Source organism: Sphaeroforma arctica, assembly GCF_001186125.1.
Source record: "Sphaeroforma arctica JP610 unplaced genomic scaffold supercont1.545, whole genome shotgun sequence".
NCBI classification, from domain to species: Eukaryota; class Ichthyosporea; order Ichthyophonida; genus Sphaeroforma; species Sphaeroforma arctica.
In genome coordinates, this window is record NW_014040013.1 from 2,409 (window position 1) to 15,160 (window position 12,752).

At 42.1% G+C, this 12,752-nt stretch overlaps 2 protein-coding genes across 2 annotated transcripts in view; both read left to right on the top strand.

The window, feature by feature from the left end:
- SARC_07128 (hypothetical protein) overlaps positions 1 to 2,976 on the top strand; it is a 3,753-nt gene extending 777 nt beyond the window's left edge. The window contains exons 2-4 of the mRNA XM_014298933.1: positions 515 to 645; positions 1,641 to 1,737; positions 2,167 to 2,976. Of these exons, the coding sequence (XP_014154408.1) occupies positions 515 to 645; positions 1,641 to 1,737; positions 2,167 to 2,364 (426 nt within the window). The 3' untranslated portion in view covers positions 2,365 to 2,976. The remainder of the gene's footprint in view (positions 1 to 514; positions 646 to 1,640; positions 1,738 to 2,166) is intronic.
- An 823-nt stretch (positions 2,977 to 3,799) lies between these two features.
- SARC_07129 (STE/STE20/SLK protein kinase) lies at positions 3,800 to 12,600 on the top strand (the record flags this gene model as incomplete). Its single annotated transcript, XM_014298934.1, has 12 exons — positions 3,800 to 4,126; positions 5,286 to 5,406; positions 5,893 to 6,071; positions 6,587 to 6,682; positions 7,725 to 7,961; positions 8,169 to 8,399; positions 9,688 to 9,828; positions 10,059 to 10,240; positions 10,581 to 10,712; positions 12,120 to 12,276; positions 12,327 to 12,459; positions 12,545 to 12,600. The coding sequence occupies exons 1-12, from the start codon at positions 3,965 to 3,967 to the stop codon at positions 12,598 to 12,600; spliced, it is 1,827 nt and encodes a 608-aa protein (XP_014154409.1). The 5' UTR covers positions 3,800 to 3,964.
- Between the last annotated feature and the right edge of the window lie 152 nt (positions 12,601 to 12,752).

Here is a 12,752-nt window from a genome sequence, read left to right on the forward strand (position 1 = left end):
TATATAATATATATATATATATGTATTAGTATATATATATATATATATATATATGTATATATATATATATATATATATATATAATAATATATATATATATATATATATATATATATATATATATATATATATATATACTTGTATGAGTAAGCAAAGTTTTGTTTAAATTGGTTGAGTTCACGCATCTGCGCAAATTGATGCTACTTTTAGATATGTTATGCATGAATAAGCACGTTATGTATGTGTTTATATATTTAAGTACACGCAAATAATAATATTGTCGATTGTGTATGGTATTGAAGAGGTGAACTAGTGTCTGGTTTATAGTGAAACGTGCACCTGGTTGCTTAGTCAACTCGGTTTAAATTCTCGGCTGCATGTACTTTTGACATTTGAAACAACTCTGGGATATAGTTCTGTTATTTGTGCGGCCTATTGTGTACCCCCACTTTAACTAACTAACTGACTTGATACGGATACACCTTGCCATTCCTGGTTGATTGTCGGGTTTCAGGAAGGAAATATGTTGACAGGTCTTCTCATGAGAGTGCCCAACCGTATCGAGACGTACGATGTCTTCCGCTACGGACAGCAAACTGAGGAGAACAGGCACAGTGAGGGAAAGAAGCTGCTGGCATTTGTCAGGTAGATGCTATGTTTAGGTGTTTTTGCATTGCCGTACTAGAGTGGTTCATGTCTTTACTGCATACGCTTGGCGCTGCTACACATTGGTAACAGTTTCAGGAAATCAGTGGAGAATGATTGTATATGTGTCCTCCACCCTTCGTGCAGATAGTACATGCCCACCGATCAATTTGAGGGAATTTTGGAGTGGTATATTAGACCGTACTGAGTTACTTAGCATCATACCTCGGAAACCTCAGCTTCTGCCACTTACATATATCTCTATAGTCGATATCCTCGCGGCCATGCCATAGATCGATAATACCGTCTTATATATTCCGACCGAGGTATTGATATGCAACTATATACGCTTGTAGTGTTGGGACTTTCCGTTAGTTCTGGGCCAGTTCTGGTAGTGAATGGTTAGTGATCCACCTCGACTAAAGTGTTTGTCAATGTAGAACATCGCAATACTGGCCTTCTACCGCTGGCTCGTCTGTAAGGAGATCATTGACTATATACACGGGTCTTGGTGTTGCATCACTACACATCGATGGGGCGATCAGAACATCGTTGATGGCAGGATACAAATCAGTCCATTGACAGTTACTCAACATCCTGCGGTCGCAAAAACCCACGCTACGTATCTTTCGTTAGCGTATACACATCCATATCGGTAACCATCCCCTTTGGTGTGTCGCAGCCTAGACCTACTGCTAGCATGCGTCATGGATTGCAATGCGTTTCGAGAGTCACAGAAAGATCGCTGCTATACCATTTGCATCGGTTGTTACCAATGGCTGGCTACATGAAGAGGGCGTACCCCTGTCACTAATCACCAATGGATAGATAACCATAAAACCCGAAACCTACGACGATGTGGTATAAATCGGCATCGTTCCATTTCAATTCCAAGAGCGGATAAGCGGTTGTTGATGAAACCCTATTTAATCGCTGACAGGCTCTCTATCGATAGCCACTGATTGGGTTCTGTTTGTCGCGATACCACACCACAGATTTGGCGATCACATGTGCGGCCATCCCGGAATTGTACACGGGGGTGCAACCGCTGCCGTCTTCGATGACCTCTTCGGGTGGCTGTTTGACTACCAGGTATTGCTTGTATTCCTCTGGTGTGCAGGGTACTGTGTGGGTTAAACTATATACGGGTGATACTTCATGTACGTGCAGGGTACTGTGTGGGTGAAACTATATACGGGTGATACTTTATGTACTGAATAGTTGGAGCATAAGCGTGATGTGTAGCAACAGCCTCATGTCTTGAACCTGCTCTCGCCCGAGTGCTGGCTTAACTGTATGGGAGTATATTTCCAGTTGTCACTTACGTAGCATGACATACTCGCCAACTCTATTAGGGAGAAAACACAACCATACATATGATATATCTACCCGTATTCCCAATTCAAGTCGCGCCAAGCTTTCAGCTCGTTCATATACAATGCCATGGCCAGCACCGGAGGGTTCTCTCTTTTTGCCTTGTGGTCGGATCTATAACCGATATTTGCTTCGTTCCTCTACCAGGGTATCAAGGTGTTCACGGCCTACCTCAACACATCGTACCGGTCGCCAACCTACGTAAACACTACACTTGTGTACGAGATGCACATTGATAAGGTGGAGGGGCGCAAACTCTACGCCAAAGCCACAGCACGCGACGGTCTAGGACCAGACAGCACACTACTGGCAGAGAGTGAGGTTCTGTACATCGTAGCTCGATGAGAACTTTAGTTTGCAAGCCGATCTGGCCGCACAGCGCCTACAGGTTAAGGGCATTTCGCAAGTAATGGCCAGCAATAGGCCACTAGAGGTATCAGCATGGGGGGAGGATGTAGTTAATGAGTGGGCTGGGCCTGGGCATATCGAGGTGAGTGACCAATTACCTTGACTAACAATTAGCGATATCAGGGCGAGATTGTTTTGCAATAGCAGACACTAGAGACCAAACCGCGATATCAAGATATGTTGTACCTTGTACAGCACTTTTCGCAACTATGTGTATAGGAATATGTAGTAAGATTTAGTGTACTCCAAGCAATTTAGTAACCTAGATGCGGAGCACCAACTGAGCCAATAAAGTATGAAGCTGAGTCAATAAAGTATGCAGCACTCGCTTTCTCAAATCGGGAGCGCCGTCATCAAGTCTTTATTTGAGTACGGTAAAGAATGTTTTAAAACGGTTCTCCCATACGTTGGGTTTGAAGTTTATAGTCCTAACGACGCTGAAAAGCAAGCTGACTTCGCCATGATCATTAAGAAATAAATATAAATACATCATGATATCTGTTATCAACTTATCAGGTTGTAGTTTATTGTTTACTAATAAAATACCATGTACCAGTGAAATGAGTATCAATGAATAATAATATTGTTGCGGTCGAACTTATTTAAGGCTGTCATCATGTCTTTATAGAGAATATAGTGTAACACTCGATAATGACCATTTCAGTGTGGAGTAATTATTTTGCGGATACATTACATTATTTCCTGATATCTGGGGACTCAGGACTGTACCGTGGGGCCCCCGGGGGGGGTCCAAATACCGAGCGAAGAGATGATTGGTAGGATTTGTACGATATGTCCCATAGATATAGTAAAACTCGGATTTCTGAGATCAAGTTTCATTCTGAAGAAGTCAATTGGTTGAGATGCAAGCTCTGGATTTTTTAAATCAGTTTATATTGGTCAACTGGGAACGTAATATCAACTTTTTAACCAATCAAAATTCTCCTAAGGTTTGCCTTTTGGGTTAATATCCTGTAAACGTATTTAGGTAGAAGTGGGGCAGAAAGATTCTAACCTACTATGAGAAGTAGTCATGAAATAGAAGAACTCACATTGCATCACAGAACCTAAAAACTGCACCCATCTTAAATTTTTAGGACTAATGCAAAGTAAACATTGAACGTAAAAATAGAAAAGGATTGATATTTATACGTTGCAACGCAAAACGTAATGGAGATAGCTTTTAGGTCCACTGCCTCAGAGATCGTCTTTCTCTTGCCTTCAAATTTGTAAAAACATAATATTATAAAAATATGCTATTTTCTGGTCATGTTAAAAATTATTATTGTGATTGTGATGTTTTGTTCGCCTTCAAAGAGGTGATATATAAATACAAACTTGGATACAGCACAAAGAAGCCATTTCCCATCCAGGCTATACTATTATATGTATCATCCACGCACAGAGGGAGAGAGAGATATGTACACCTGCTTTGGCAATTAAACACTACACGGATAGAAAACTCTATCGAACTCACTAACTAGAACTCACTAAGTCATCAGCAGCGCAGGTGCGAACCCATCCGTTATCCGTGACCATGGTGAGTGTAAGCATATCCCGGAATATACAACAAGGGGTGGACCCTGCTTCAACGTATATTCTGGAGGAACAGATAGGCGATGGGAGTTTCGGAGAGGTGTTCAAAGGGAAGCTGAAGAAGACTGGAGAAACTGTAGCGGTCAAAATTGTAGCTATACAGGTACGTTAGATGCAAGTTTGCATACTAGTTCTAAGAGCACATCGAAATCATCGATTTCCACACGCGCGTATACAAAGGCTGGTACGCTCGGTCATATGATATTATTATTGCAAATTAAAGGAACCGTTTCCTTGTGAAGACACAGATTCACACCCGAAGTACAGAAGGCTCATTATCATCAAAGTTTGCCTGCGTGCTTGTCGATTGCTTTGTTCGGTCCTTAAGCGAATCTATGGTCATACTTCCGCATATATATAATTTCATGATGTTTGTTTGGCACAAGTCGCATACTTTTACATGGGAAAAGGGTGGATGTAGCATATATGAGGAAATAGATCGGCACAATCTTGGTTCTTCCTAGTTGTATATTTGACAACTTCACATCTCATAGTAGCAATCACGTTCTACAAGCTCTCACGCATTATCGCATACAAACGTGTTTGTGAGAGAAGCATATGCGCTCATATACTAGTGCATGAACGCTTACTGTAGGAATATTTTTGGAGTACACGTCCATCTGTTTGTATTTTTCTAATATATGCAAGTGAATGTCAGTTTTGCGTGTGTCAAGCCACACATACTAAACGAATATATATATATATATATATATATATATACTATAATAACACACACACACACACTAACAACATATATATATATATATATATATACACTATATATATATATATATACTAACACACACACACACACACACACACATATATATATATATATATATTACATATCGTTTATTTATGTGTGAATAAGTTTGTGTGGACGACAAGTGTGATTTGCATAAAACTTGCGAGGTATTTTTTGTACCTTTAGTATTGTAGCGTTGTCCTAAAATCTCACGTACACTGATTCCCAGTTGTATTAGCGTATAATCTAGTATGTTCATTATTGCTGAGAGCTTGATGTATCCGATTGTGTATGTTTTGATATATGTCGAATATTTTCACATATTGAATGATCCCGACCCTACGCATGCACATACGATGAAAGGGGGCATCTATACCTGTTTTTTTAAGACAAGCCTTTGTCCAGTCTTCATAAATGGTGCGACGTTACAGTTAACCACATGCCTCAATTATCCAATTAGTTGTCTTCCTACTCTTGGTGTATGTTAAAATTCGAACCACTTGGTACCTGTATGCAGGATGATGAGGAACTGATGGAGTTTCAGGTAGAGATCGACATTCTGTTCAAATGCAATGATCCGAATATCATCAAAATTCATGCAGCATACCTATGGAAGCGGACTCTTTACATGGTGCTCGGTAAGTGTGTGGAGGGATGTTTTCAATAGCGATTTGGCTATGTATGTGTTCGTGCCACGTTTCATTGTAAGTTTGTCATGGCTTGGTGCACGGTATCATGTTGGTTTCCGAATCCCATTTGGTATGTTTGATAGGTAATTCATTACTTGGGATTCTCCATCATTTCCCGAGAGTTTGCCTGATTAACACCACAGTACTTTCCAATCCTATGAAAGTGGAGGTACAATATACCACTCCCATGTTAGTATGCGAATTTTGCACGAGTTTTTTTTTTCCTGTGACTTGTCATCCGGATTGTTGCGACAATCTAGTAAATTGCTTCGGTGTATATGTGTTCGGGTGTAAAGGTATATATGTGTCACTCAGATGAATGTACATTTGAGTGGGAAGTTGTTTGCGCGTGCTCCATGTCCACGCAAGCAAACAGTATAGATAAAGCGGTCGCTAAGCCCTTTCTCGTGCACACCATTTTATATACGCCGATAGAATACTGTGGGGGGGGTAGCTTGGACGATATCTACGAACAACTGGAGTCTCCGCTTGACGAGCCTCAGATCAAAGAAGTGTGCTACTACACGCTGCAGGCTCTGGTGTTTATGCACGCCAACCATATGGTGCATCGCGATATCAAGGCGGGCAATGTGCTGCTGACGAATGCGGGCGAGGTATGCTGGATTCGTGGGACTATGTCTGGTTTGCTAATTGTCGAGCTTGTTTGGAAGTGTTTCTTGTATATATATACAGATGATTACACTAGTAACTAAGTCTGGCTTGTCAATTGTCTGGCCGGTTTGTATGTGTTTCTTGCGTATATATAAATAGTCACGCAGATGATTGCTCTTGTAACCTATTTTGGTCTGTCTAGCTTGTTAATTGTCTGGCCTGCTTGGAAGCGTTTCTTGCGTGTATATATGAATAGTCCCGCAGATGATTGCCTTAGTAACCTAGTCTTGCTTGCTAATTGTATTGCTTGCTTGCAAACGGTTCTTGCGTGTATACAAATAGTCCCGCAGATGGCTGCTCGAGTAACTTAGTATGGCTTGCTAATTGTTAAACCCTAAAACATTAACATCATCGATGTTGCTCAGACCTGTCGATATTTTCAAGTGACCATGCGATCCAATTTTCTTCTCAACTTTAACTGGGTATTTGTTTATACTGGTTTCCCCCATAATTGTAGGTCAAAATTGCCGATTTCGGAGTATCGGCTCTGAATTCGGGACCAAATATGAGGAGGGACACGTTTATTGGCACACCTTACTGGATGGCGCCTGAGGTAAGAAATCATATTTGGGGCTAGATTCACTGAATTACTACACCACTGCCAGCCCATTGGATGCGGTTCGCAAATGACTTAAGCTCGTAAGTGCGAGGCTGACGATAAAACGGTCTAAGACATCGTCTATTCTGTCCTGTTTGAAGTTTCGAACTACTGTGTTGTTGTAGCCACGTACAGTAAGTACGTGGGCGTGTGTTGCAGTCTTGTCGATTGAGGGCTCAACCAAGCACCACCTCGGTGGTATATATTACCCAAACAGAACCTTGCTTTATACTACTAAAGTTCTCACCCCATATATCGCGTCTTACACCACACTATTGGAATCGGGAGTGTACTTGTCACGGCTTGCAAGATGGTCTGTAGATACTCACCGCCGTAGCAAGTTTCCATTCAGACATGTGCTGTTATTGTATTTGATTTCGAGTATATGTTGATTGGTTTTAGGGTATAAGGTTAACTACTACATGAATCTGTGTATGCACATTACAAAAACTAATAATCATATTCATGTATTGTACGTGCATCTCTGTGGATGGTACCTGTAATAAACCAAATGTGCGTATATGTACAAAATTAGCTGTTTATATATATATATATATATATTTATATATTTATATATTTATATATATATATATATATACAGATACATATACATATACATATACATATATACACACACACACACACACACACATATATATATATATATATATATAATATATATATACTAGGTAGTAGTATATTATATATATATAGTATAATAATATATATATATAATATATATATATATATATATATATATATATATATGTATATGCACTTCTACAGCTGCACTACGAAGATCACTTACTTTTTCGATATAGAATGTGTACCAGATTCATACTCGTACAGCTATCTCGAGTATTGCGTTTGTAGATCATATTACTCTCATTGAATTGATTTCCCACCTTGTGTTTCTCTCATCTGTGACCCATTATCTATTCATACTTCCATCACTCTCTGGCCCTTGCTCATACGCACAACACTCCTGAACTCATAGGTGATCGCATGTGAGACCTCCAAGGAAAATCCCTATGATGAGCTTTGTGACATCTGGTCTGTTGGTATCACGGCTATTGAGTTTGCACAAATGAATCCTCCATACCATGACCTGCACCCGATGCGCGTGCTGTTCCGTATACCGAAGTCCGTGCCCCCAAAACTATCCGACCCGGATGCTTGGTCGCCTGAGTTCAATGACTTCATTCATCAATGCCTGATCAAAGACCCGGCTCAGGTAATGTATATATATATATATATATATATATAACATATATATATATATATATAACGTATATATATATATATATATAACATATATATATATATATATAACGTATATATATATATATATATATATATATATAAGTACAGGTATCTATCTACAAATATCTATTTTCCTTCATTCACAATCTCACCCATTGCATTTTGTACAATAAAACAGCGCGCGTCGGCCAAGAAGATGCTGCAACACCCCTTCTTCACCGCCAACGGGTACAAGCCCACGCACTCGGAAATGCTCAGACTGCTGGCTGAGCGTTCGAGTATCGAAGAGTCTATGGAATCCGTTTCTATAGGCGAGGATGCGAGTGGGGACGATGTTAGTATGGATGAAATGACTGACAATGTCAGTCGCATGTCTGTGGTCGAGCACTCAGATGCCGCCGATGGACCGGTGAGTGCGGTGTTTGTGGCCTGGTGGCAGAGCCTCACATTATGAAACAATGGTAGCAATGTCATGCGCATATGAGTGTAGTATGGGTTTGTGCTTGCCTGTGGTCATGCTCAAATGAGTGTGGTGTATGTCTGTGTTTGCCTGTGGTCTTGTGCGTATGTGGTATGTGATAAGTCATGCGCATATGAGTGTAGTGTGTGTCTGTGTTTTGCCTGCGGTTCTGTGAGTATGTGGGGATGTGATAAGTCATGCGCATATGAGTGTAGTATGGGTCTGTGTTTGCCTGTGGTCTTGTGCGTATGCGGGTATTTGTGGTTTGGGTGGGGTGAGTGGGGATGATGTCGGCAGATAGAGGGCAGCTGACAATACCAGTCTTGTGTCTGTAGTCTGAGCACTCAGGTGCTGTCGATGGACTGGTCAGTTGCGCAATTGTTATAGTTCAGATAGGAAGGTCTCTTGTGCACTTATACGAGTATACTTTGTCTGTGTGATGTCGTATTGTTGTCGCTGTGTAGTGTCTGTATTAGAGCTTTCGGGTGCTGTCGAGGTACAAGTCGTATTGTTGTCGCTGTGTAGTGTCTGTATTAGAGCTTTCGGGTGCTGTCGATGTACATGTCGTATTGTTGTCGCTGTGTAGTGTCTGTATTAGAGCTTTCGGGTGCTGTCGATGTACAGGTGTGTACGATGTTGAAGAAGATAAAACAGCCTCCGCAAGAGAGCACGAGGGCTAGTAGGTAGCCTACGAGGGCTAGTAGGTAGCCTACGAGGGCTAGTAGGTAGCCTACGAGGGCTTGTAGGTAGCCTACGAGGACTAGTAGGTCGCCTACGAGGGCTAGTATGTAGCCTACGAGAGCCAGTAAGTAGTCTAAGGGCTAGTAGGTAGCCTACGAGGGCTAGTAGGTAGCCTACGAGGGCTAGTAGGTAGCCTACGAGAGCCAGTAGGTAGTCTACGAGGGCTAGTAGGTAGCCGACCCACAGCTTACTGTGTTGTGGGCCCTGGTCTGTGTACATGGTTAATCAACACTACGACAAGGCTGCGACCTCGAATGTTGATCGTAGCTGTGGCTGAAATTAATCTATTTGTTGATGATGGGCAGAGACTGTTCTCAGCCCCTCAATCCCTGGTGTATGTACATGGTTATAGCAATACTGAGGCAATTGGTTAAACAAACAGACCTCAATTGTATAAGAAAACTAGTTGAAACGGTTAGAGCCACACCCAAGCTATGTCAGGGAGCTCGATTGTCCTACGAGGTCTAATATGAACCCATTTGGTGACGCTGTGCAGAAACCGTTCTTAGCCCCGAAACCGCAAACGGAGGAGCGCAAGGTCAATGTCGTCAAGACACGAACGATCCGCAACACAGACGGCACCTTCAAGCGAGTGACCACCAAGAAGAAGCTCACTGAAGTGGAGAACACGCGACAGGTATGCATGTTTGCGTGTTTCCGACAACTACAGGCACGTCTTTGGCTGTCTGTCTGTCTGTAATGGAATGGATGTGCATACATGCTTATAGACTCGTGAGTATGAGGCGATGGCACTTAGTCATTGTCCAACCAATAATGGCAATCAATGAAACCTTGAACATAGGAGACCCTCTCGCACTCCAGCTGGGCTGACCAACACCTTCGGTGTGTCCATACTGCCATGTGCAGGTGCGAAAGGCGAAGGAGAACCAGATCCAGGCAGTCCGAAAACAGGCGCGTTTGGAACGGGTGGAGTCCAAGACCAGAGAAGCGTCGAATATCAGGACACTGGAGATTGCCATGCGCGAGCAGGCGTCCCAATTGGCTATTGTACGGCGGCGGCATCAGGACAATGTGGATAGCATTCAAAGGTACAAGTGTACGGGTGATGGCTGCCGGTTTGCACGGTAGTCTGGGAGCTCAAGGTGTACTACTACTTGTCACGTTGAGTGTTGAATGAGATTAGCTGGAGGGATAGAAGTAGCAGACTATGGGCAGGCAAGCTCAGTTGTCAGTAGAGGAGTCTGTAAGGGGTCCCTTGCGACATGCACGCACTGTCTCAAGAATACCTTTAATACGACTGCACTTGGAATTCGCTTTAGGACTATGGACCGTGATCCCTTGCGATAGACACGTTCATTACCCCACATACACGCACTGTCTCAACAATACCTCGCATACTCATACGACTGCACCTGAATTTCGCTTTAGGACTATGAACCGTGAGCTGGACAAGCACAAAAGCAGCATGCCCGACCTACTCAAACAGAAGGAGCGGATGCTCAGGAAGAAACGCGATAAGGATTTAGCCGAGCAGACCTCGCTCATAGACACGCAAACAAAGTGTGTAACATGTGTTTACATAGTGTGTATTGTATATCTACAGAGTGTGTGCCTCCTGTGTGGGAGAGCCTCTGTGAGTGGACGGCCCATGTCCTGCTCGGACAGAAGGAGAGCGTGCTTGTTGCGTGTCTTCTGCTTCTTTCATTGGGATAAGGATATATGTTATGTATATGAATTAGTGATGCATGCTGTGTATGGGTGTGTTTATGGGATAAGGATATATGTTGTGTATATGAATTAGTGCTGCATGCTAAAACTTGTGTATGGGCGTGTTCATGGGATAGGGATATATGTTGTGTTTATGGGATAGTGATATATGTTGTGTATATGAATTAGTGATACAGCTGTGTGTATGGGTTTGTTTATAAGATAAGGATGTATATTGTGTTTGTGGGATAGGGATGTATGTCGTGTTTATGGGATAGGGATATATGTTGTGTTTATGGGATAGGGATATATGCTGTGTTTATGGGATAGGGATATATTTTGTGTTTATGGGATAGGGATATATGTTGTGTTTATAGGATAGGGATATATGTTGTGTTTATGGGATAGGGATGTATGTTGTGTTTGTGGGATAGGGATGTATGTCGTGCTTATGGGATAGGGATACATGCTGTGTTTATGAGATAGGGATACATGTTGTGCGTACGGGATAGGGATATATGTTGTGTATATGCTTTAGGGATACATGTTGTGTGTATGATGCCTGCAGCCAGTCAAGTGATGATTATACAGTTTGTTCGATGTGTATTGCATCGTTGGCCGTATTTGATGCGGATGGATGTTGAAGCTGTGGATATCTCTGCGTGTGACTCAAGCATGCTGTACGCGTTCTAGAGGGCTTCATAATCCACTCCCATGCAGTGGCTACGGAAAGGGATGGAGTATGTGTGGTCACAACTAGAGTGTGTAAAGTAAACGCACTGATTATGTATGGTCGAAGCTAGGGTGTATAAAGAAAACGCATTGAGTATTTATGGTCACAACTAGCGTACCAAGTAAACGCATTGGGTATGTATGGTCACAACTAGTGTATATAAAGTAGGCGCATTGAGAATGTATGGTCGCAGCTAGGGTATATAAAGTCGCTTTAGTTCTGCGCCAGAAGTGTCTGTAATATGGAAACACTCAGCTTGTGCATACATTAACGTTCGGATTCCTCCTAGATACGAATTATGAACACATTTTTGTTTTTCCCTTTAGCTACGATATATATACACACACACATATAAATATATATATATATACACACACACACACACACATATATATATATATATATATATATATATATATATATATATATATATATATATATGCCTTCCTAGATAAGGCTTGTATACACATAGTTGTTTTTCTCCTGAGCTACAGCACACTAATACATTATTCTGTCTGGCTTTCTAGGTACGGCTTGAAAGAACTCAAAGCACAGCTCAAGAAGAACGACTACTCAAAGGCGGATGTCAAGACCAAATTAGAGGTGTACGAGAAGACGCACAGCCAGGAGAAGAACGACCGGCTGAAGGAGTGGCGACGTGCGCAGAGGGCTCAGCACAACAAGGTAGGTGGCTGTGCTGTGAGTCATAGTGTCCACACTTGCATATGACACAGAGTGATGCAGATGCGTCCGCATTTGCTTATTGTGAGAGGTATGCTTGGGTATTGGATTTGTTTAGGGCTGTGTGTGAAGTAGATACCTTCGGCTGTGCGGTTGCGTATTCCTACGGGTGCCCCTGTGACAGGGGTGGGATGAGAGAGTTTTATTATACAAGGCTATGTATGTGCCATGCAGCTATGTGGTAGGTAGGCTGTTGATGGTTTTTGCCCAGGCTCGTCAGTGTCGAGAGACGCCAAGCACACTGTCTGCTACGCTATACAGCCCTAGAGGAATGGTTTGAGGTGGTTGTACTGTACTGTCTTGAGCTATTCGTCTGTTATAGTAAGGTACACACTGTAACTAAACATATGCCGTCGTGTATGTACTACGTCAGTATGAAGGCTTTCAGCTGACACTCGAGTATAGTCCCAGCAGTATCA